The sequence below is a fragment of the Podarcis cretensis genome (genome assembly GCF_951804945.1).
Source record: "Podarcis cretensis genome assembly, chromosome: 7".
Classification (NCBI taxonomy): domain Eukaryota; kingdom Metazoa; phylum Chordata; class Lepidosauria; order Squamata; family Lacertidae; genus Podarcis; species Podarcis cretensis.
In genome coordinates, this window is record NC_137176.1 from 9,313,584 (window position 1) to 9,339,236 (window position 25,653).

Genomic DNA, 25,653 nt, shown 5'->3' on the forward strand with positions numbered 1-25,653 from the left:
CAAGGCCAATGTCATTCAGCTTTAGAAAAGAGGAAAATAACTCCATACAATTATAGGAAACTTCTTATATATCCTGTGGTCTACTTAGCCTCATTTTCTTTAGGGAGCAGTATCAGATAATGGCAGACAGTATCAAGCCAATGTCAACACTCTGGATTAATACTGAGCTCATTATAATTAAATATAAAGGTCAGAAAAGAGCAGCCTTAAATCTAATCCGTTAACAGGACAGATATATATCCTGGGTGGACACAACCCAAAGCAGGTTATACAATATCTGAGACCACCTAACTCTTGTTAAAAAGCTGTATCAGGCATTGGTTTTCTATAAAGGCAGCTGTGAAAACACACAAATACTTTTGTAGTAAAAAATTATAGCCACACAATACATTTAAAATGAAACAAAACAATTATCAAATAAGGTAAGAGTTTTTCATTTCATTTTTTAAAATGAATATAGCTTAGTTAAAACACACATGTTCTGGTAATGGGATTCCAGAAAATAATTATGAATCATTATTCTGTATCAGCTCTAATATTTTTTTTACAACAGCATTCAGTGATTCCCAAGAGGGAAGTAACTGCCATGCTTGCATTTCACCAAATATTTATTAAATTCAACATGACACATTTTTCATTACACTGTCTATAGGTTGTCAATAATTAGAATCTGTTGTCATTAATTTAATAATTTTAGCACAAACTATATTTAGTTTATAATTCTAAGCAACTCTTAAATAATATAACTAAAATGAATTTTCCCAGAATTTATCATTTCAAAGCTTCATACTTCATTCTTTTGCTAATTCTGTATTGCACAGTATGATGAATTGAACATGATTACATTCCTGGTTTTTATTGCAAAATAATATTTTAAAGCATCTGTGCTCAACCTAATATTTGTTGCACTCTTTCACTGAATTGAATAGGAAAGCTTTTGTATGCAGGACATAACATGATCTTGGGGGGCTGGAGAGAGAGAGGGTTCAGAGCAGGGAAGCTGTGCTAGGCACCCTTTTGTTTTCACTGATAGGCTTATCTGCAGCCCAAGTGTTGCTGTGCTCTCATTACTTCTTTTTCTAAGGCTGCAGCAGCACAGTTGCCTTAGACTCTTCTGTATATTTGTCTGAATGCCAATTTTAAATTCTTTTTTTGTCAGCACAGCAATGGAAAAAGTATGTTCAGGGTTCAGAGAACTGCTTGGGGTTAGAAAAGAAAAATAGAAAACCAAGAAAAGAGAAATAGAAAACAAAGTTGAATACCCTTCTTTAATGGAGTAACTTCCTTAACAAGAGTATTAGGAGGATGGATACAATGCAACACTTTGTTGTAGCTCCCATTTGTAATATTATTACTACTTGGTCAGAAATAAAAGTGGACACTTTTTTCACTAATATGGTAGCTTTAATGGTATACAGTAATAGAAGTAATAGAGAGTACATCATCTTCTCCCCATGAAAAGTATTAATCACTTCCAGAAGATTTAATCTAGTAAGCAGAGCCTGGTGTGCATTAAATTAATAATAGTGTCACTAATTATAGTGCTGAGCTGCATTAAAAGGGACAAGCTTCTCTGAAATGCACGGAAGAGGACAGAGCAGCAATACTTGCTGGGCTAGCCTAAAGACTCGTGGGGGGGGGGGGAACCTGGCATTTGTTTGCTCAATGCAATCACAATAAATAGGCATTTACAATCATGAACTGTTGGACAAAAAAAAAATGAAATGAGGACCAAACCTCCTTACCTGCCTGGGCCGCTGTAATTAGAGCTGTGTTTCCTTCATTGTCCTGCCAGTTTACATCAATGTGAGGGCATTGTGCTAAGGCTATTACAATATCCACAAACCCTTGGTAACAGGCAACAATAAGGCCAGTCTATAAATAAAAAATAAGGTGGTGGTTAAAGGGAAGCAAGCTCAAGCACTTTGAACTCCAAATCTTATTTCACATTGTATTATTTTACATGAGGGCATTAATGTAAACTAAACACTTAGCAGTGGGAACCAAGTGAACAAATCAGAATGCATTGATTATTATTATTTCTAATTTACTTCTAACATTTAAAATGTAGATTTCCTACTCCATGGAAGCAGCTAACAAATATATAAGTGCATAAGATTAAATTAATAAAATAACTGTGGAAACTATTCAATAAAACAATGTTGTTGCAGAAAATAAAGCACCAGATCAAGGACAGGATAAAGCAGTGCTAGGAGGCAGATCTATAAGTGTCTAGCTCATGAAAGTGTAACTGGTCCCGTGTGTGTCCCCCCCCCCCCCCCCCCGCCACGGCCTTTCTACACTTTTTCTGAATAATTCTGTGTTTGGGCTTCCTAAGGAAGAGAGAAAGTCACATAACTAAAGAGCTTCTACATTTAGATATTCACAAAGTCAAGTCAGGGCTGCAATAGAAATGTGGGGATGAGAGACTGCAATTCCGCCGAAGCTGGTTGAACTATGTGTTTGATTCTGGGGGTAGTTTGCAGCATTTCCTCATAACTAGACAATTTTTGCTAATTTCTTGAGAGCTAGTGATTATTATGATAATGATTATATAGTATTATATAGTACTAGCACTACATGCCCTATATTTTGATAAAATCCTCAGAAGAGCCCTGTAAAAATAGGTGTAGCCTTGGAGAGTTGAGGCTAAAATACAGAGGCTACTTGTGAACTCATAAAGGTAAAGGGACCCCTGACCATTAGGTCCAGTCACAGATGATGACTCTGGGGTTACGGCGCTCATCTCGCTTTACTGGCCAAGGGAGCCGGCGTAGAGCTTCTGGGTCATGTGGCCAACATGACTAAGCCACTTCTGACAAACCAGAGCAGTGCAAAGAAATGCTGTTTACCTTCCTACCAAAGCAGTACCTATTTATCTACTTGTACTGGTGTGCATTCAAACTGCTAGGTTGGCAGGAGCAGGGACCGAGCAACGGGAGCTCACCCTGTCGCAGGGATTTGAACCGCCGACCTTCTGATCAGCAAGCCCAAGAGGCTCAGTGGTTTATCCCACTGTGAACTCATAGCCCTAAGCAAATTGCTAAATGAGATGATGGGCACAATCATGGGGAAATTCTCTTGCGCAAACACTTCTAAAATAAATGGGAGCTGCACAAAATACCATTCCCCATAGATTATGCCTGAAATGTGGAGCAGTAATATCTTGCTGTGATGCTGTTACCTCCTAAATAATTATCTTCCTTCCCTCAGATGCATTTAGAAGAAGGTATTGGATAATCCACTGCTCTGTTCCACTTATCTCATGTAAGCAAAGGCAGGAGACAGAAATAGGTCCCAGAAGGGAAGAGCTGTAGTATAATGGAAGTTCTGTAACATTTTAGTTTCATCCCTGAAACGGTTCTACCCAACTACTTCTACTTGCACTTAGCACTAAGAATATATTTGCTGATTACTGTAACTCTCGGGAATGCAACTATATACATTTAATTGATAGGGGACATTTAATCCACTGTGCACATTAGGTACTATTTATGACAGTAATTTATGGTAGCTTAGCTAAGCACTATGGTTTCTCTTTGCTGAGAAATTAATATGAACGTAAGAATAGCCCTGCCGGATTAGGTCAGTGGGCAATATAGTCCCGCATCCTAGTCTCACAGTGGTCAACCAGATGCACATGGGAAGCCTGAAAGCAGGACCTGAGCATAACAACACTCTTCCCTCTTGTGCTTTCCAGCTACAAGTATTTCCAAGTATATTGCCTATGGCTGTCATGCAAAGTATAGCCATCGTGGACTACAGTGGTACCTCGGGTTACAGACCCTTCAGGTTACAGACTCTGCTAACCCAGAAATAGTACCTTGGGTTAAGAACTTTGCTTCAAGATGAGAACAGAAATCGTGCTCCGGCGGCGCGGCGGCAGTGGGAGGCCCCATTAGCTAAAGTGGTGCTTCAGGTTAAGAACAGTTTCAGGTTAAGAACGGACCTCCGGAACGAATTAAGTACTTAACCCGAGGTACCACTGTATTTGCCTGTGAATGTGTAACTGTCATGCAGTGCACACCCAATGCTCTCCCTACATATGTAATTCTCAGTGCAGAGATAAAATCCATGTTTGGAAGCCTGCTTCAGGATACAGAATTCTCACTTCCAAATTTACATTTTTAAAACGATATTTCAAAGAAGCAGAGCAGATTTGAAGGAAGTGCAGGGGCACATGGGAGGAAAGCCCATTGCACTAGCCGAAGCCTTTGTGCTGGTTTCTGCTAGCACAATAGGTTAACTGAATCCAGGTCACTTTCCTTACATTTGCGCTGTATTGGAACAATAAATTAACATGGGGTACATCCTTAGTTTAATTTACTAAATAAACATGGTAAATTAGATCATTCCCTAGGACATCACAAAATTTTCCACTGGAAAAAAAATCTGATACAAATTTCCATAGGCAAATCAGTCTAATATGCAGTTTTCCCCTGAGAATATGTGCCAGTTAATTTTTTCCAAGAAAATCAACATCACTAAAGAGCAGCCAGGTCACTAAATATTATATCACACAATTTAGCTTTTTTTAAGGCTTTGTATTTGCTTCTAAAATCCATTAAAGTGGGGTACTGTTTAGAGGGTTTGGTTGGGAGGAGGGCATTGTTGCTGTTATTTAAATTATTCTTTGTATCTTTATTTTAGATCTTATCATGAATGTGGAAATCATTTTGATGTTTTATTTATTTTTATGACTACTTTTGTTATGTTTGTAATTATGTAATTTTGTTCATGTTGTAAACCGCCTTGTGCATGGTTTTAACTATACAAATAAAATGATAAATAATGCAAAAAAAAAAAAAAAGAGGCAAATAGCCTACAGCTGCAAGTGAAGTTTCCATGACAGCTTTTCCTGCTGGCCTTGAATCTGCTGAGATTGGTTAAAAAAGTATAAGTTGCACCTGGCCAAAAAACATTCCGCTTCACCTTTAGCAGACGCTTTCTGTTAAGATAGGCATTTTTAACATACCTGTGAGAAGCAAAAGTGAACATGTCCTTGCACATAAATTTTGTTGTATGTGATGTCACTTTCCCAATGAAACGCGATTTATTTTTGTAGCCCAAGAGTTTCTGCCAAACTGTATATTCTCATACAAATTTTGGAAGGAATCCTTTAAACTTATGCTAATGCCAAACCTAATCACCATATCAGTCATCTTAGCAGATAATGCCATTTCCTGTCATCTGCATGTAGAAGCAACCACTACTCTATTCCTCCAAAATCTATTTTTAGCAAAGATTTAGATTACAGAGGATTAAGTATGAGATTTTTGCAGACAACACACAGTCCAAAATCAAGCTTTAGTTACACCTTTGCAGACCCACTGATTGAGGGACGGGAGGTGTTACCAGCACACATGAGGGTAGAATTTAAAAACAAAAAAAAACAGCAGCCTGGTTTGGATGATTGTTTGAAGTTTCATAAATCTGAATATGATCTTGTTTCATTTTCCTGGTTTGTTGACTCCCCAGTTAAGATGTAATGAGGAACCTGGGCTCAATACAGGCCAGGATCTTCATGCTAAAGCCAGTTCACAACTCAAGGTGGGAATATCCTTTCCTGCACTTCTTTCACTTTGACAGTATAAGCATCTTGACTCAGGCTGCTATATTGTTGTGCATCAACTACTTTAAAAACAACTCGTCTTGAATCACACACATGATCTGAAAGATTTATATGATCCCAGGAAAGCCAGAGTAGGGAGGGAACGTTCAAACCGAACCTTCACCAAGAGGACAGCGAGAGGAAGAAAAGGAAGGATGAGTAGGGCAGCCTCGGCGGGATGAAGGCGGGCATGAAAACTGAAACCTCAAAGAAGCCTCGGCAGAAAAATGGATGCAGGAAAAGTCTGAAGGACCCTGTTGGTGCGCCCAGTCAGTGTGCCAGACCAAGAATGCTGCATAAAAGTGATCAATACCACAACAGTCAAGGTTCACCCACCAGATGGATACCGAATTCTCCACAATGGGGAGTACGTATAAGGAGGTTCAATATTCATTCAAAGGTGTTTTTAATGATAATAATAATAATAATTTTTTATTTATACCCCGCCCTCCCCAGCCAAGGCCGGGCTCAGAGCAGCTTACAAGCAATAATAAAAACAAGATGAATGATTACAAACTTAAAAACAAAAATAAAATACAACATTAAAATAATGGAACATTAAAATATTAAAATGTAGCCTCATCGCAGGAGGAGAAGGAAAAGAAAAAAAAAAAGAGAGGGAGGGAGGGAATCAAATTGGCTCCAAGCCAAAGGCCAGGCGGAACAACTCTGTCTTACAGGCCCTGCGGAAAGAAATCAGATCCTGCAGGGCCCTTATGAGGCAGAGCATTCCACCAGGCCGGAGCCAGAGTTGAAAAGGCCCTGGCTCTGGTCGAAGCCAATCTAACTTCCTTAGGGCCCGGGACCACTAGGGTGTTGTTATTTATGGACCTTGAGGCTCTCCGTGGGGCATACCAGGAGAGGCGGTCCCGTAGGTACGAGGGTCCTAGGCCGTGAAGGGCTTTAAAGGTCAAAACCAGCACCTTAAATCTGACCCTGTACTCCACCAGGAGCCAGTGCAGCTTGAAAAGCACTGGGTGAATATGCTCCCATGGCAGAGACCCCGTGAGGAGCCTCGCTGCAGCATTCTGCACCCGCTGGAGTTTCTGGGACAGCTTCAAGGGCAGCCCCGAGTAGAGCGAATTACAGTAGTCAAGCCTGGAGATGACCGTCGCATGAATCACTGTGGCCAAGTCAGGGCGGGAAAGGTAAGGGACCAACTGCTTGATCCGGCGAAGGTGGAAAAATGTCGCCTTGGCTGTTGCTGTAACCTGCGCCTCCATGGAAAGGGAGGCGTCAAGGATTACACCCAAACTCTTAACGGAAGTCAATGGCACTAATTGGGCCCCCGCAAGAGAAGGGAGTTGGTCCCTCATCCTCATGCCATCCCAACCTAGCCATAGGACCTCTGTCTTCGAAGGATTTAGTTTCAATCGGCTCCCACGAAACCATCCAGCCACAGCTTCCAAGCATCTGGTCAGTGTGTTCGGGGTCAAGTCGGTGTGGCCATCCATCAGCAGATAGAGCTGAGTGTCATCAGCATATTGGTGACAGCCCAGCCCAAAGCTCCGGATAATCTGGGCAAGGGGGTGCATAAAGATGTTAAAAAGCATCGGGGTTAATGTTAGTGGGTCTCAGATACATGTGTTTGACGTTGCTAAACCTCTAGTGGATGATCTGATTCATGGGGGAAATGGTCTCCCTTTTACATATGGTGTCACTGGGAGTGGGAAAACTCGCACCATGACTGGTTCTCCTGGTGGCAGTGGCCTGCTTCCTTGCTGCTTAGACATGATCTTCAACAGCATAGGATCTCTGCAGGCCAAACAATATGTGTACAAGCTGGATGATAAGAATGGGCTTGAGGTGCAGTGTGATGTTGATGCTTTACTTGAACGTCAGAAACTAGAAGCTTTTCAGACTCCAAAAACTCCATCTAGCAACAGGTGGCAAATTGACCCTGAAATAACTGATATGATCAATGTCCAAGACAACTGCAAAGTAGAAGTTGATGAAGATAATGTTTACAGTGTGTTTGTTTCCAACATTGAGATCTATAACAACTACATCTATGACCTTTTGGATGAAGGCCCCTTCAACCCCATCAAACCAAAACTTCCCCAGTCCAAAAATTTCCACAAGGATCAGAAGCACAACATGTACATTGCAGGATGCACGGAGGTGGGAGTCACATCCACAGAGGAAGCTTTTGAAGTCTTCTGGAGAGGCCAAAAGAAGAGGCACATTGCAAACACTGAACTCAATCATGAATCCAGCTGTTCCCATAGTGTGTTCCTGATCAAACTGGACTGCAGGCACCACTTGATGCCAGTGGAGATAATGTTCTACAGGACAGAGAGCTGATAACCTTGAGCCAGTTATATTTAGTTAACTTAGCAGGGAGTGGGAAAATAAGCAGAACCAAAGTGGAAGGGAACAGACTACGGGAAGCACGGAATATTAATCAGTCCCTAATGATGCTGAGGACCTGTATTGAAGCTCTGCAGGAGAATCAAACTTAAGGGACCAATAAGATGGTCCCTTACAAAGACTCTAAACTAACCCATCTCTTCAAGAACTACTTTAATGGAGAAGGCAAAGTATGCATGACAGTCCTCTTGAATCCTTTTAAAATCAGTTTTCAGAGTTAATTTGAATGCACTCACTTTGTTTCATGTATTATCCAGAAAACACTTTAATGCTTTTATGAAAGTCATCAGTGTTTCTAATATGAACACGAAAAGTAATAATATTTTTTCTAGTATGGGCTGCCTAAATTAAGACTTTATTTCATCCACTTTGTAGCTAAAAAGCAAAACTGATCATGCCAGCAAGATTACAGTTCATCAGAAGACATTGATTTATGTTAATTTATAAATAAAATTGAATTCCAGTATTCAAAATCAGGTATTAATGTGTAACATTTTTTAATTTACTTAGGGTGGGGCTTTCTTCTAAGAACACATATACAAGCATCTCCTCACTTACACAGGGGTTACAATCCACTGCCCTAAAATCAATGGAGATATGATTTTGCATGTTTATTTGATTTATATTTAGTAAACAAAGCTTAAAAGATATATACAAGTATGCACCTCACCCAGCAGATGGTTGCCACTTTTTTGATGGGGAATAGATCCAAGAGCTCCCCCAGCCTACAGCAGTTGGTGGGCATTGTCAAAGCTGATAACACTGGAGAAGCTAGTGTACAGAAGTATTTATTAAACCCAGTGTTGTGTATAAGAATTGCTGCAATTAATTTTGTACAGTTTAAACTGAGAATTTTTGTCCCCTTTTTTCAATTTAAGTTCATCACTGGCCCTGAATTATTGCCTGTGGTCTATTTATTTGCCAGTGGTACAGAAACAAATTATAATTTATTCACAAATCTCTATATTTAGTTATATTTATAGAAACATTCTTTTTGAAAACACCATACTTATCCTATCCTTTTTTGCATAATGGTAGTATTGTCATCTCAATAGCAGTCAAAATAAAACACTCCAAAATACAATATAAAACTGTTAAGGGTTACAGAAAAAATGTAAATATTGAAATGTTTTTGCATCTCTTAACACTGCTTTTTCAAATCATAAAACACACATGCAACATCACAATTTTGCTATAAAACTGCATGCTTAGTTTCAGATCTTGGTAATCTGCTGTATGTATTTCTTAAAGAAGTACGAATTTCCAAATCACTATATTATCTTACATTGTTCTGATTATTCTCCTGTGAATGATATTACTAATGGACAGAGCTCCTACTTTAAGATATGGTTTAAGCAAAATTTACTGAAATGTTTATTTAAAATAGTGCCAATCACTGAATAGGCAAGGCCAGAATTGTGGCTCAGTAATGGAACAACATGCATAAATGTGCAAAAGGTTCTCTATGTCTGTGAGCTCTCCATTCAGTTTAAGGAATGTGGCTATTCTAATGTTACATGAACTTTGAATCTTTTACATCAGTGTTTCCCAAACTTGGGTCTCCAGCTGTTTTCGGACTACAATTCCCATCATCCCTAACCACTGGTCTTGCTATCTAGGGATGGTGGGAGTTGTAATCGAAAATCAGCAGGAGACCCAAGTTTGGGAAACACTATATTAGATGAAGAGCTGGATGATAAGTTTAGAAATGTGTAGTATAGCCCTACTCGGATTTACTACTTCATTTTGCAGATAGGGGTGGGAATCTGTATTTGAATGCTCTCCCACATTAAAATATTATCAGCTGAAAGCTAGTTTCTTAGGGAGATGGTTCTAGCTTAGCCTTCCCTATTAGCTTTACTGAGGGAGGTGGGCAACATTTGCACCTAAAACACTCTTTCTAAGTAGCATAATCACCCTTCCCGAGGGCAACACTGTATCATATTTTTGAACAGGTCATTTGACTCTATGCAAGCTTAAAACAGTAGACCATAGAGCAGAGCTTTCCAAACTTTTCATGTTGGTGGCACACTTTTTAGACATGCATCATTTCATGACACAGTAATCCAACTTTACTAGCAAACCAGAGGTTAAACTAACTCCTTTCCAGCCCCAGGAGGACCGTGGGGAGCATTCACGCAACACACTTACACACTGCGACCTACACACTAACGTGTCATGACACACAGTTTGGAAAACTCTGAGTGTAGAGAGCTGCAGGTGGAGAATGTCTGTGTGAGAACAGCAGCACCTACCAGACATCTACTAAACAACTCAACTAAATATTACAACTCATTGAGAGAAACCCAGAGCAGTAAAACTTATGACCAGAGGAAAAGAAAAAGGCCCTGTGAGTCTCTTTGGGCTTGTGGGACCCATTGCACCACCTATTTTTCCCACGCAAAGGAGGTTACTTTGCTTCTTGGATGGCCAATTCTGGAATAGTCGCTTAGAGAGCTGAAAGGAATCCAGTTTAACCTTCTTGCAGAAAAAAAATTCAGTAAGCCTACAAGAGATATCCCTGTAAGAGCCTGAAATGATATGCAACTCCATCCAGGATAACTGTTCACTCTCATAAGAGTAACAAGAAGGGTACACTGGCAGTGTCTAAATAAATGAGGTTCTGGTGGAAGAGTTCCTTTGGACTCTTGTACACAGGGATAGATGAATCTGTTCGTATTGGTTTTCTAAAAAAAAATAAAACACAATTTTCTTCCTCTTGGGTATTTGTCCACTGTGTACATGGGCAGTGAGAATAGTAAAAATAAGTAATTAATGGTTTTTTAATCGCATGATTTTTAACTCCCATATCAGTATCTTTTCAATGATACATCTGAGATACATCTGTGTCAGATGTACACAAAAATATGTTTACTGAACTGTTGGGAGCTACTGTAAGGAAAAGCAGTCCACTGGACTTTGGGAATGATGTTTTAAACATAAAACAGGACTGTTCCTTATGGTGCAAAATATATTGCCCAAGACTTAAATAATAATTTTAGCAGGTGATCCCAATGCTCACATATATGGATATGTTAATTCTGAATGTTATGACTAACTCAACAGTAACAGGCAAAGGTTCTCCTAAGGCTAAAGTATTATTAAGGTGAAAACCACAGGCTCTGTTGCTACAGCATCTACCTCAACCATTTCCACACCCCCACAGCTTCTGCCACTGGATCTCCCTTTGCATAGCCACTACCCATAGCTCCTTTCCTCTGCTCATAGCCGTCCCAGTCCTCCATCACAGTTCTCCCTCCCTTAGCAATCCCTAGGTAGTGAATGTGCTGCTGCAGTTTCTCATTACTGTACTGCCAAGCCTTCAATTCCCACAGACAGTGATTCTGCCAATTATTCATCTCATGTTTTCTTGATTCCAGCATTTAGCGGGGGAAGCAGCAAAGCAAAGACTGTTCTGACATGACATTTTTTGCCTGGAAACTGCCATACTTTGGCTACTCCTACACTAAGAAGGAAAATGCTAGAATTTTGCACAGAAAGACATATTAGAACCTATGTACATAGTGGACCTAATACCGTGTGCTTGTTTTATTTATCCAAGTAATATCATGGGGACCTAATACTGACTACTCTTGCTATAACAGCATGACTGACACAATTACCCAAAGTGGAAATGTTTACAAATTCTTGTATTTTTCTCTTAAGTACAATGATACGACTTTGAACTAAGCATAGGATGCTGCTTCATTTCCAGTGGCAAAAAAGCACTGATAGCACTGATAGAAGATGTAGAGGACCAGGCTATTAAGTACTAAACTATGCATTTTATGTGGGACGCAGGTGGCGCTGTGGGTTAAAGCCTCAGCGCCTAGGACTTGCCGATAGAAAGGTCGGCGGTTCGAATCCCTGCGGCGGGGTGCGCTCCCGCTGCTCGGTCCCAGCGCCTGCCAACCTAGCAGTTCGAAAGCACCTCCGGGTGCAAGTAGATAAATAGGGACCGCTTACCAGCGGGAAGGTAAACGGCGTTTCCGTGTGCGGCTCTGGCTCGCCAGAGCAGCAATGTCACGCTGGCCACGTGACCCGGAAGTGTCTCCGGACAGCGCTGGCCCCTGGCCTCTTAAGTGAGATGGGCGCACAACCCCAGAGTCTGTCAAGACTGGCCCGTACAGGCAGGGGTACCTTTACCTTTACCTCTATGCATTTTATATCTCTGAGGATTCTGTCAGGATTTATTTTCATACATTTCTTTTAAACACACTTTTATTTTACTCTTTTAAACACTAATTTCAGTGTCCTCCACCAACTACTTAAAAAAATGATGTGCAATCTAATTGCTTTACAAGGTGTTTATTGCAATCCTGCAGCAAGACAAAATTTTAGAAGTCGAATTCTGCAGTACAAATGCAGTCAGAACTCCTACTTATTTAAATACAACTTTACTCACATAAATCCTGCATCCCTAAAGATACCTATCATCATACACGGCTTTCAGCTTTTCATTCACATGGAGACCTCAGAGACTTCAGTCATGGGTATAATTAAATAGGAGGCATTGTATGGTACATAAACAAAAAATCTAGCATGCCACAATGAAGGTTCATCTGCAGCACATAATATGATTGAATACATTTTGGCTCTTCCCCACAAAATGCATCTGAACTTCAAAGAACTTAGAAATGGTGGGAATTTGCAAAGAAAACTGAATAAGTCTGATTTTCACAGAGTAGTTTTGAATTGTTTCCCATGAGAAAAAAACAAAATAACTTGAAAAAATGAATCTTTCCACATTGTGGTTTTAACAATTGATATAATTACTAATTTGCACCCAGATGTGACAACATAAAATGTGCAGCTCTAATCTTCATATGGTTCTTAATTATTCTTTATTATGACGTGGAGTGAACGTTGCAAAAATCTCTTAACTGTTTGGTCTTTAAAAGAGAATGCCAATTTAAATGCAAAGTCTACATTAACAGTGTGTCACATATTGAATATTGTTACTGTACACAGTTGTTTCCATTATATTCTACAAAAATAGGTCAGCTATGACAGTGAGAACAAGAGCTAGCTATTTTTTAAACAATGTGTTCTGCTGGAGCAAGTTAATGCCAGTCAAAAAAAGTGTGACATGTGAAACAAGACAGCAAAATTTCCCAAGGGTAATGCAGATAAAAAGCTCTAGGTGAAGTGGAGAGAACCTCAGAATAAACTATTATGAGCCTAGATAATCCAACTATAGAATATAATTATCACTTCTTGCTTGGGAGACAACACAATTGGGAAAAACTAGTCTAGTTCCTGTCCACATTTGGGTACTTTATGACATATCTCTACTCCTGGGATGGTATAAAATATTGATTATGTAAAATTTTAGACTAGAGGGGGAAAACACATATTGATGTTTTATCAATGAATTATCAACACTTGATGATTACCACTGTACAGTGTGTCCTGCCACCATTTGATTTTTTTTTTAAGTACTTTTTATTCAAGTTTTGAAAGTACACATGTCTATACAAATATACGCTATACAGATCATCATATCACCCAACTTACAAGCATACATATAGATATACAAAAAAGAAAGAAAAGAAAAAAAAAAAACCTTTGGACTTTAGTTAGTCCTGGACTTCCCTCCACCCTATTGGTAAGTATCAAATAACCCTACATTCACGTATTTTCTCTTAAATTTAAATATGTCCTGCCACCATTTGAAAGGTCCTTGGGGTAATGGGAAAATTCTCTCTGTGGTATTTGATCTCTGAGAGCTATTTCAGATTTCATTCATTTAAATTTGCATTTATTGGGAGATGAATATCCTTGTGTAAATGCATTCTTTTTCTAAGCAAAGTTGTTTGTTTAATCATCTAAACCTTTGCATATAAGTATTCATGCAGTTCAGAACTTGGCCTGGCAAATTGAGGTATTATCCCCCAAACTGGAGAATAGCTTGTTTTTTTCACAAGCCCAATTCCAAAATTTGGACCAACAGAGCTTGGTAGGGACTTTAATACCCCATTAATCCCCCAATCCCCTGTGAGCCCCCTGAACTCTGTTCCAGCATTACTTCTCTTCTCAGCAACAGTAAGGAGGTATCACTGTGGACCTATCATCTTATCTGGTGCCTATGTAACTGCAAAAGCAGTCAGTATCCCAGTAAACATAGATTTAAAGGGTGTTTCTGTAACATGGACAATGGAGTTCCCTGGAAATTACCTGATACACACTTTCTGCAGAGTTCAAGGTCCAAGGAAAGGAGGGAGGCTCCACAGAATGGCTTCTTCACCATAACTGGGCTAGTGGGAAGTTAAGGTGTGGCAGGGCAGGATCTCTCAGGATACCTAGGGTTTAATAAAGTGAGGCTCTCACTGATTGCATCACAGAAACATGATGGGATCTGAATTTCAGAATTGGGCTCAGGGAAGAACAAGCTAATTTCCATTTTGGGAGTAATAGTTTGCTTTGCTGAACCCAATGAGAGAAATGAAGCCAAGGGGAGTTTAATCACTACTATTGGGCATACTAGATGATGGGGTTGTAAAATCTGAGGTCTAGATAAGAGAAGGCTTTGAAGATGCTGAAAATTCCCAGTCTTTGGTGACATGTTTTCAGGTACATATTTTGCTATGGAGATTGCTAGGTGGTTGCTTCCCCAAAATTTCTAAGTGGGATAGAAAGGTATATTTTCCCTACCTACTTAATTTGCTATTTTTGAATTGTAGAGTGACAGAGAAAGGGAGGGAGTGCTGCCTTGGGGTTTTGTCAGCTAAATAAACATTTGGGGGGTATTGGCTGACTCTCTGGAGTTCTGATATAGGGCAACAGATTTTGGTGCTGTAATGTTTCAGCTATTTGTCTCCAGCTGTGTTCAACTTACATTTTTGCAAATAAATTCAAATATCATTATAGGCCAAAAGGCTCAAATGACTACTATACAAAGGAAAACAAGCCTAGGTAACTGCCATATTCAAAGAAACCTCTCTCACTGCTCAGAGAAGTAGGGTAAGTATAACAGTAGTTATACTAAGTAATGTACATCACTATGTGAATTTGCCCTCTAGGGTGTATTTTTATGAGGCACTTCAATCCTTGGTCTACTATGATACTGAATACTTCTTCAATATTATTGGACTTTGCCCACATGAATTTTAAAAAAATAAATCCCAAAAGGGGCATGTTGGTCAATTTAACTAAATCCTTAAGAAAACAGTCTCTATTTATTCAGAATGTATGGGGTTTTTTTAGTATGAGTGCTATAATCAATTTACCAGCAATTAAATGTATTTTAATATTCTTTTGGAAGCCGCCCAGAGTGGCTGGGGAAAAGAAGGATAAGAAAGGGAAGCCCAGCCAGATGGGCAGGGTATAAATAATAAATTATTATTATTATTATTATTATTATTATTATTATTATTATTATTATTTATTTTAGATCATGTTTTAGTAGTCGAGGACAATTTCCCCAAGTATAGAATTGCAGATGAGACATAGTCTTGATTATATAATTCAATGTGGAGTACCTTAAACAGTACAGATGGAACATACAAAAAAAAGAGATCAGTGTTGCATGCAACAGAGCTTTTCTCTGTTTATTCCAGGGTCTTTATTTTTGAAGCTCTCCAAAAGATTTAATTCCTTTTGAAAATCCTACCCTGTTTCATCAATAGTTTTGTTCAATAGCTGGAATGAACTCTCATTTCTACGACAAGCTTGTTGTTTAATGTGTGCTTATAATGGGTTGCAATAGGTTCTTGTTTGCTTGGTTAGTGAGCAAAATAATGTATACCTATGAGATTCTGATATTTCTGTGCCCCTCTCTAGTGTATTGCTTCATAGGCTTATGTTTAGCACCCGGCTGCTGAAGCAACTTCACAATTCAGCATTCATGTTTTTTTAAAAAAAGCCTAGCAACAACTCTGTGTGTTTTAATACAGAACATACAGCATCACCATTCAAAAAGTGAATTATTCCCATTTACTATGGGAAAAATTAAAGGCTCAAATGAATGACCCCAGTATCGGGGGGAAACTATAAACAAGTACTGAGTATAAAAGCAAAACTATATTTCAGCACTAATTTTCTCTTGTATTAAAAATGTTGATGCAATATTAGAGTTTTTAAATTTAATTTATTTATGAATTATTAAATTTACCCAGTCATCTTACTAGCCTTCTGACATTGTTATTTTAGATTAGCAATAGAATATACACGTAAGTATATGCTTACCTCTATGCATGAACTTGCATCTGTACCCACAAAATGCATGAATGCACATATATGTCACATCCCATTCTAGTGTAAGCAATTTTGGGTGCAACTAGTTTCAATGATAAGACAGTTAAGCGCACAGTTGATTCTCACAATGAAATCAATGGCACAGAAATCTCTGGCTGGACTGTACCCATAATATTTCGGTACCTGTATATTTTCAAGATTTTTATACTGCCTTTTCCAAAACACAGTAGTTTACAGCATTTGAAACAAAACAATAATGTTCATGTTCATGATATACATATGTCATAGTTCTGTGTCTCTCAAAAGGGCCTTGGGTGACTTTGAGGTGGGCCTCTTTATCACAGCCTGCCCATGGCCTCCTTGCCTGCCTTCCCCGCTCCCTAGTATTGCCAGTCTTTTGGCTGGACCAGTGCCAGCACTAGTGACTCCTTGACCACTGAGTAAAGGTGGCCAAGAAACAGAGTTGTTCAGGGGAAAAGAAGGTCTCCTTCTTCTGAGAGGAAAGGGCCAGAGGAGGTGAAAAAATGAGATAAAAGGTTAATATAATCATCTTTATCAAACAGAGAATGGAAAAGGAGGGTAAGAAAGGAAAGCTGTTATAGAAGGAAGATGTGAATTTAAAGTACCAGGGAGGAAGGCTGAAAGAAACTGGCTGGTTGTGGGGAGAATGGAATAAAGTACAACCTGGGTGTGAAAGGAGAATGGGAGAATATATTATAGGAGATGGGTAAAAATGGTTGAGGGACATATGAGTGTGGGAAGGGAAAAATATAAAAGAATTTTTTTTTCTCCTTAGAGCTTCTAGTAAATTCTGACAGGAACGGGAAGGCTGAGTCACAATATCTCCACAGCAAATGTCTGCATTTAAGTTGTGGAAGTCTGAGCTATGGTACTCCTTGCCACTAGGAAAATGCCGTAGCAAAGAATTTAGCAATTTCTAAAGACGAATTAGATATCAGTAGAAAATTATGTCCTTAAATGCAAGCTGAGTATGTCAAACTCTGCCTCATCTTGGGACTGACTGTCCCTGCACCATCCTTTTGTGACTGGTGGGCCTCAGTAATTTTTAGCTGTCTCAGTTGGGCTCTGGGGACAAAAAGTTTGAGAAGTCCTGCAATAGTTCATATATTAAAATGTGTAACTGTAACAAAGCCTGCAGTCCTATTTTTCCAATGATGTGTGTTGCTATCACTTACCAAGAGAGAGAGGAGCAAGGTAGCAGGAGCTTGGCACGAGTGCAGTGCAGGAATATTGGATTAGATCTGCTCTTGGCCCCAGAACCCATCAAACCACTGCCTTGCCTCTCCCCCTCTTAATATGAGGCATAGATATGTGGGATTGGGAAGGTGGAAGAGCAGTGCAGCTCCACTGGCTGCTACTACAAGAATACATATTATAGGAACACTTAGAAAGTGCTGTCAGGAGTCTCTGATAGGACTTCTGCATGAATAGAGCACAACACCTGAAGTTATTTAATGCATAGGCTGCGGGTGGAGATGGAGTGAGTATCTGAGGACATGTACAGATATCAATACAGGAGAACAAAAATTTCCTTGGCAGTAATGGTGGTGTGGAAAGTCTTTTAATAAATGATTGTAAGGACTGTTGGTGGCTGGGGACTTTTGTAGTTGCATTCCCTCCCTTTGTCAACATAATCCTTGATGAGTGTATAGGAAAAGAATAGACAGGGATACTATAACATGTATTATATACCCATGAACACATCCCTCTATAGTATACTCATCATCCGGGGCGGAGGATTACAAACTAGTCTAAAAGGTGTGAAATCTGTTGCACGTGCACACATACATACACCTTTACCTGTTCAACTAGGTGTGAAGCATAGTATCTTAATCTACTGTGGCCCAGTTTGCCTATTAATTTTTTTGTGTACTAAAGCAACTACAGATTAGAGGATAATGGTACCTTATCAATTTTATGTGGAAAATATTTGAGAAACATTTCGTTACTGATGGCACATAAGATTGACCACAAAAGGCTAGAGAATCAAGGTGTTCACTTCATACGTTATCTTAGAAGCATGATCACCACTAGCAAATCAAACTGAACTTCTTAGCTAGCCATTAGTGTAAAACAGCAGGTGTATTCAGGCCAAACTTTATCAAATCAGGGAATCCATTTATGTGATAAATATCAGTTGTTTCAATTATTAAAGCATCTCCTACATTGTAAGGGCCAATCTACATATTATGTTTAACATGTGGAGATTACTGGAAATTATCCCTTTTACTTCTGTTTTACTTGCTACTTCATCATCCGAACAGCATCACCAGCAGTGGAAGATAGTATCTGCATAGAAACACATGCAGTGTCCAAAGTGGGGAAAAGAAAGAGAAGAACAACATTTCTGAAGAAAGAGGGATATTTTCAAAGCAAAAGAAAATAGGATATGGGATGTTTTTGAAAGTTCTTTCAAAGCGGGAGGGAAAAGTGAGATAGTTTTGAAGGAAATGGGACGTGTCATAGTAGGGTAAAAAGGAAATGGGAGATTAGGCCCAACTATTTTCCACCTGAAAAGAACTGAGATGATGATACGTCTGTCTAAAAGTGGGATGATATCCCACTGCATTTCAAGCCCCAGCACTAGGAGCTGTCCATTCAGAATTTCAAGCATCAAAGGCAAGGAAGTGGGTATTGTATTTTTCGCCCTATAGGACGCACTTTTTCCCCTCCAAAAATGAAGGGGAAATGTGTGTGCGTCCTATAGGGCAAATGCAAGCTTTCGCTGAAGCCTGGAGAGCGAGAGGGGTCGGTGCGCACCGACCCCTCTCGCTCTCCAGGCTTCAGGAAGCTATCCACAAGCCATGGGAGCCTGCGAGAGTTCCCGCCGGGCTCCCACGGCTTGCGCAGAGCTGCCTGCACCCCGAAGCCCCGGCGCACTGAGCAGTCGCGCCGGGGCTTTGGGTAGCTCTGCGCAAGCCGCGGGAGGGCTCCCACGGCTTGCGGAGAGGAGCCTGGTCTGGGGGCTGGGGTCGGGGGAAGCTCGGGCTTCCCCCGCCCCAGCCTCGCGTCTTGGGGGGGGAAAATTTTTTTTTTCTTTACAGTATTTCCCCCCCCAAAAAACTAGGTGCGCCTTATGGGCCGGTGCACCCTATGGGGCGAAAAATACGGTAAATAAAGTTACAAGAAAAAAGTGCAAAGTATTTGGATAAATTTGGCAAAGTATGATGTAGGTGTGACACCCTTTATTGATGGTCTTTGGGGTGAGGATGTACAAATCAGGGACTAATACTAGACATTATTACAGCCTCAGTGGAAGCTGTCCGCAAAAGCCTTTTCACGATAATCATAACATGTAAAAAGTAAAGCAATGTATACAGAATCCGTGAAACTGTTTAAGATTTTAAAAAAGATCACCTCGTGGTGCTTTCTACTTACCCCATCTATACTGTATTGCCCGTGTGGTAGTAAAACTTCTGAAGGAGACTGGCTGAGCTGGTGGAATGCCATAGATAGAACTTAGAGAAATAAATAGTCTACAGTAGCTTTGCAAGTAAGGAAAAGCTGTCCATTTGTCTGGGATTACAGCCTCATAGAGGAGCTAAGGATTGGGAAGAGGTCCTAGTGTTCAGAGAATATAAGGGACAGAGAGACTAAAGGTTGAAAAACGGGTGCAGAGAACGAGTAAACTGGGAGAAAAGAGAAACGGGATGGTGAAAACAAATGTTATTCTTCACTTCCTTTCTATACTGCTTTGTACTTTTTAAGGAGGGGAAAAACCTCAGAGCGGTTTACAGCAAAATCTTGACCTTGCTCATACTTGAGTAAGCTACCGTATGTTGAGGGAGAGGAAATAGCCACAGAGGAGACAAGGCAGCTAAAAGAAATGCAAAACAGAAAACTCTCCTCCATGCATTTAAAGCAAGTAAAGGCTCTCTAGTCTATGCATTTGAAGAGGCATTTCTTACAATCTGCCCAGTGCACCAGCAGCAACGTGGGGATGGTCACGACCCCACAACTCTGTTCTGCATTAGCAAAATGTGTGTGAGGGAACATGAGAAGTGGACTGATGGGTGGAAACGGAGCCCAGAAGGAGATTCTGGGGCTGGACACTATGGACAGGAAAGAAATGGTCTGTCCTTGGGAGAGAGCATTGGGACTTGGGACTCAGGCAGCTAAGAGGACAAAGGAAGGCTAGGCCTTGCCAGTTGCGGCTTTTACTTGTGATCTGCACCTCTGTGACTGGGGCACATTATAAAAGGCCAAAGGCAGGCCTGCCTAAACTACAGTTTGATTTTGAACCATGGGTTGGCTACAAGATAGGGGCCCAGAAGCAGGGCCTTGCAGAGCCAGGCAGAGGCCCAGGCCAGGTAGATACAGTGGTACCTCGGGTTAAGTACTTAATTCGTTCTGGAGGTCCGTTCTTAACCTGAAACTGTTCTTAACCTGAAGCACCACTTTAGCTAATGGGGCCTCCCACTGCTGCTGCGCCGCCGGTGGACGATTTCTGTTCTCACCCTGAAGCAAAGTTCTTAACCTGAAGCACTATTTCTGGGCTAGCAGAGTGTGTAACCCGAAGTGTATGTAACCTGAGGTACCACTGTAATGTGCCCCCCACCTTTTTTTTTTTTTTTTTACCCTGGGGATAACTGAAGTCTTATAAATATATAAATAATTGTGAATATGCAGGCGGAGGCCCCTTTTGGAATCGGAGGCCTGGGCCAAGTGGCCCATATCCACCCCCCCCCACCCCGGTTTGGGCCTGTCCAGAAGCAGGGCTTGATTTGCACCGGAGTGAATGCCAGTAAGGGCAGGAGGCGAGGGCGACGGTTACTTCCCCCTCCCCCCCGACAAACAGACAGCGTGGTGTGGCCTAAGCTCAGAAATGGAGGAGGAATAATAATAATAATAATAATAATAATAATAATTAATAGAAGAAGAAGCAGAGGACACAGGGACAAATGGGCTGCCTGAGGTGAACTGAGGCGTTTGACGCGAGAGCTGAGGGAGCACTTTAAGGCCTACTTTCCCGCCTTTTTCCTCCCGCTCCGGCGCGCGCCGCTTGAGGCGCTTCCCCCAACCCCTGCACCCCGCTCACCCTCTTGTTGCGGTCGGTCTCCTTGGCCTCCTTCTCCTCGGGACCCTGCCGGATGATGGCTCTCAAGGCCACGGCGTTGTTGGTGCAGCAAGCTCGGAAGAGGGTGAGCGCCTCGGGGCTTCCCGCCGACGAGTCCGACTCTCCCAGAGACCAGTCGTCGCCGCCGCCCTCGTCGTCGCTGTCGCCGTCCGCCCGCGGCGGGTAGAAGGAGTCGTCGGAAGCGATGCTGCGCGTGTCCGGGAGGTCCGAGAAGTCTTCGTACTCCTCGTAGTCGCCGCCAGCGTCGTCCTCCTCGCTTCCTCCCTCAGCGCCGCCGCCGCCGCCATCGCCTTCGCTGCCCCTTCGCGACCTCTCCGCCCCGGCAGCTGGGCCGGAGCCGACGACGACGCTCCCCTCAGGCGCCGCGGCTGCCGGCCCGGCAGGCTCCGAGGGCGGCACGGGCAGGTGCTTTGCCGCGGCGGGACTCCGGCCCTCCCCGGCCGCTTTGCCGTCTCCAGACAGGAGCACCATCGTCGCCTCCCTTCACGGAGGGAGGTGTTTGGACTTTATTTCTCTAGGGAGCTTTTACCTTCGGGAGCGAAAGGTCGCCCCTGAGGCGCCGCCAGGTCTCCTGCACGCATGCATCCGCGTTCAGACGTGCAAGGCCCGGCGGGATGACCAGAGAGGGAAGAAGAGGGGCTGGGGACCTGCGACATAAAGAGTTGCAACAGGCACTCCTGTCTTGAGAGGGAAATGCCACCTCCCTTTTCCAAAATAAAGGGGATGCGTGTGTGCGCGCACCGTGGGGCAAAGCTGAGCTCTCTAGCATCCAAATATTTTTATTCTTTTCACAGTGAAAGCAAGAGCATACCGAGAACAAGCCACAAATGCTGAGCTCTCTAGAGAAAAAACCTTGGCCCCAAGGACAACATCCTCACACTCCTCTGTACAGGACACTCTCCGGACCCCACTTTTTTTTTTTTACTAAAACACAAAACCCAGTGCTAGTATTATTTTTTGTAAAGAAAGGGGCCTGCGATGCCCTGACATGCAACACAGCCCCTCTTCAGGTGCACACGAGAAAGTAGGTCTCTCGGTCCCAAATCTACTTAACTCGCACCAGAGCGACAAGATCAAGAAGGGATCCACTGAGGATCACGCTCCCCCGCCCCATAATCTATGCCGTTATCTCAAGAGACTTCAGATGCAAAAAAAAAAAGACTACTGCACTCATCCTTTTTGCCCTACCTCGACTTTCTATTGAGCCAAGCGCAAAGAGTTGGGGCTTTCTTCCCGCATTTTTGTCAGGTTAAAAAGGAAAAACCAGTTATTGGCGACTCCAGGCTATCCTAGCCGTTGGGATGACAAGGCATTTCTTGCCAAGGGGGACTGAGCAGCGTCTCACCCCACCTCCTTTCCCGCCGCAGCTTCCTGATTGATGCGCGTGGGTGACACGGCGGTGGAAAGTTTTGGGGAAACACGAGCGGTGGCTCCTGACGCTGTTGCAAAGCGGGAAAACCCAGGCTCGTTCCTTTCCAAGAAGGGCTGCAAAACGCCGAGGCGAGCGAGAATGCAACAAACTTTCTTTGCCTCTTGCTTTTCTGGGCAAGGCGCTCGCTGATCTCCAGCAAAAAAAACCAAAAGCAGCACTTCTCACGCTATCCTGTTTCAACCGAGCACAATACTCCGAAAAGGTTTCCAAAGCTCCTCGCTTTTACCAAAAGGGTGACTTTTGCAACCAGGAGGGTCCTTTTTTTCCCGCCAGAAAGTTTGTTCGCACACGCGGCAAAACTGGGAGCAGCTGAACTGAGAGCCTCCCCTCGGGGACCATCCGATTTCCTGAAATTTTATTGTAACGGTTGGATGAGCTAAAGCAAAATTTCTCCGCGCCGCCGGCTGCTTTTCAGAAGGCCAGCCACTCTTTCGTAAGCCCTTGTCGCGAAAACGAGGGAGGGGGGCGGTGCTGGAGAAAAACCACAACAATAAGCAATATTTCCGGCGATAGATCTTGTTCCAAATATGGTCCGGGAAAGACTGCGGGAAGAGACAGAGCGACCGACACGTTTAGAAAACTCCTGGCAGTGACTCTTAATCCGATCACCAGAAGATTGAGGCTCCAGCTTAGCATGTTGACATCAGGGACACATTTGCAAAGCGATTTACATGCAGCTGTCCATGTTGAGGTTTTATGCACCAGCGAAGAAAATTGCTATTGACAGGTGAGTAATTTGAATTCCCTGAGTACCTTCAACTTTATCTCCTGCCGGGCTTCTTCTCCTTTTCTTAGTTCAGTAGTTTTGCAGACATGTATGGCTTCGCTAATGTTTTACACGACCCCACCTCCAAGTTTCCTCAGGCTCGTCGTCAGGTGTCCCCATACTTTCTGGGCGGCGGGTGTGAAAAATCGGGGTGGGCAATAGTAAATGAAAACATAAATGGAGTTGTTACAGTTGCTGAATACAACTATTCGGGAACCCATAACTTTTGCGGGGCGGAGCTGTGAGTTAACATCGCTGCGGGAAAAAGTACAAATCCATTGTATGAAGAGACACAAGTACATTTTATACACGTTTTAGTGGTATATTTTAAGAGTGAAAGATGCGTTTGAAAAGTAATCACACGGAACCTGCGTTCTTGGAATCGCCTATTCGTAGTAAATCCCTTCAAATAGTCGCACGAGCTAGTCAATACAGAGACAATAGTCAATTGAGTTTACGCCAAGGAGGCAGTGGTTCTGTGGCATTTTTAAAAGTAATACCAAGAACAACAACAATCACAGAAGTAGGATGGCTTTTCTCAAAGGGACCAGTGTAATAAATACGTCAGAGTAAAGACCTTTGTAGGGTTGCAAGGTAGCAGTTTCAAGCATAGCTATTTAATAGGATTATAGTTTTAAATGCCTGTGATCTGTTCCATTCATCTTGTCTTTGGTGATCTATATTTAGAACTCTCTATTGGATGCTTGTCTGTTGCCAGTGGACCTTCTTGCAACTTTTTCTGCAAATTGACATAGATTCAATCCTGCTGCTGCTGCTGCTTGAAGGGAAAGGGAGCAGGTATGTAAAATTCAAGAATTTTAGTATTTTCATAACCATATTAAAAAGCTGTAAGGAAGACATATACATAAATGGATATCCAGAGTAAGTTTAGATCATCCTTGCAAATAATTATTTGCACAACTTGTTCAGGGCAAGTAACAATTCCTTCCTTGCAAGCAACTTGCCAGAGCTACTGCCAAATATGACCCATCATTTATTGGTGTGATCAGTACTTTTGTGACATGGTCAGTTTATACTTATTATCCTCACGCTTCCCTTGCCTGGAAACAAGGTGTAAGCAACGTGGTGTGCTCTATACTGCTGTTGGATTACAGCTCCCATCAGCCCCTGCCAACATGGTCATTGGTCAGGGATGATGGGAGTTGTAGTTCCAAAACATGGAAAAGCATAATCTTGGCTATCCCTAACCCCATTAAACACAACGGAAACTAAGTAAACACCAAAGGATTGTTCTGTATCAAAGGAGTCCCAGTGTTGCACTCAACCACAGTTCCCATGTTTTTTTGGAAGAAGCTGTAACAGTAAACCAATTTTAAACTAGTTTGAATCTGTCATTTATTTGTGCTCTAACAAAGCTATCAAGGGAAATTAATTGGAGAGGGAGCAAGGGATAAAGTGGTGAAGAAGAAAAGGTAAAATACGGTAAATACAGTATAGCAAAAAATACAGCAAGGAAAAGCCAAGGAAGAGGGGAAATAATCTAAAAGAAAAGCAGCAAATGTGTGTTGCCTTATACAGTAAACACTTGCCAGCTTCTCCTCACTTGACATTGAAATATTGTATCCAGATACCCTGTTTGCTTTAATTACTGTTTTCATTGTAACAGTGTGTCTTGAAACAATATGGGCAATCTCAAAGGTTATTTTGAAAGCATACTGTACATCCTACTTTTTGTGATGTGGAGTGAGACCGGGTAAAAGACAACTTCCCATGTTGTGCTTTCCATTTTTCTTTAGGACCATACACATTGGTTGATGTAGATATGAGCCTTTGATAGTGGTGTTGGCAGATTGTGGCAGGAGAAGAAAAGAGTTTTCTCCCTGGTGCCACCGCTGGATCTAAGTAGCCTTTTAGATATGCTTAATTTGTAGTGTGGGATGTGCTTGAGCTGAATCTTGACATAGAATTAAAAACATTTAACCTGAAAATCCTTCACTAATCCCAGATGTGTCATGTGGCTGTGATTACTCAGGGGTGGAAATCTCTCTGCATGTGCTCAGGGGTGCTGCCTTTTTTGTGATTCATATGCTTCAGGTTTAAGTGTTGAGTTTAACTAGTTTATATTAAGATCTGCCATCAATGGAAATTTGTTTTAGCATTATAGTCAGGGTGTGCCAAAAAAAGCAGTTAGCAGGTGAGTATTTTGGAAGCCTGTTTAC

At 41.7% G+C, this 25,653-nt stretch overlaps 1 protein-coding gene across 4 annotated transcripts in view; it reads right to left on the reverse strand.

The window, feature by feature from the left end:
* ANKRD33B (ankyrin repeat domain 33B) overlaps positions 1 to 22,063 on the reverse strand; it is a 36,033-nt gene extending 13,970 nt beyond the window's left edge. For all 4 annotated transcript variants that reach the window (XM_079983978.1, XM_079983977.1, XM_079983976.1 and 1 more), the window contains exons 1-2: positions 21,237 to 22,063; positions 1,746 to 1,875 (exon numbers count right to left, since the gene is read on the reverse strand). In XM_079983978.1, coding sequence (XP_079840104.1) covers positions 1,746 to 1,875; positions 21,237 to 21,746 — 640 coding nt within the window. In that variant the 5' untranslated portion in view covers positions 21,747 to 22,063. The remainder of the gene's footprint in view (positions 1 to 1,745; positions 1,876 to 21,236) is intronic.
* Positions 22,064 to 25,653: the final 3,590 nt, after the last annotated feature.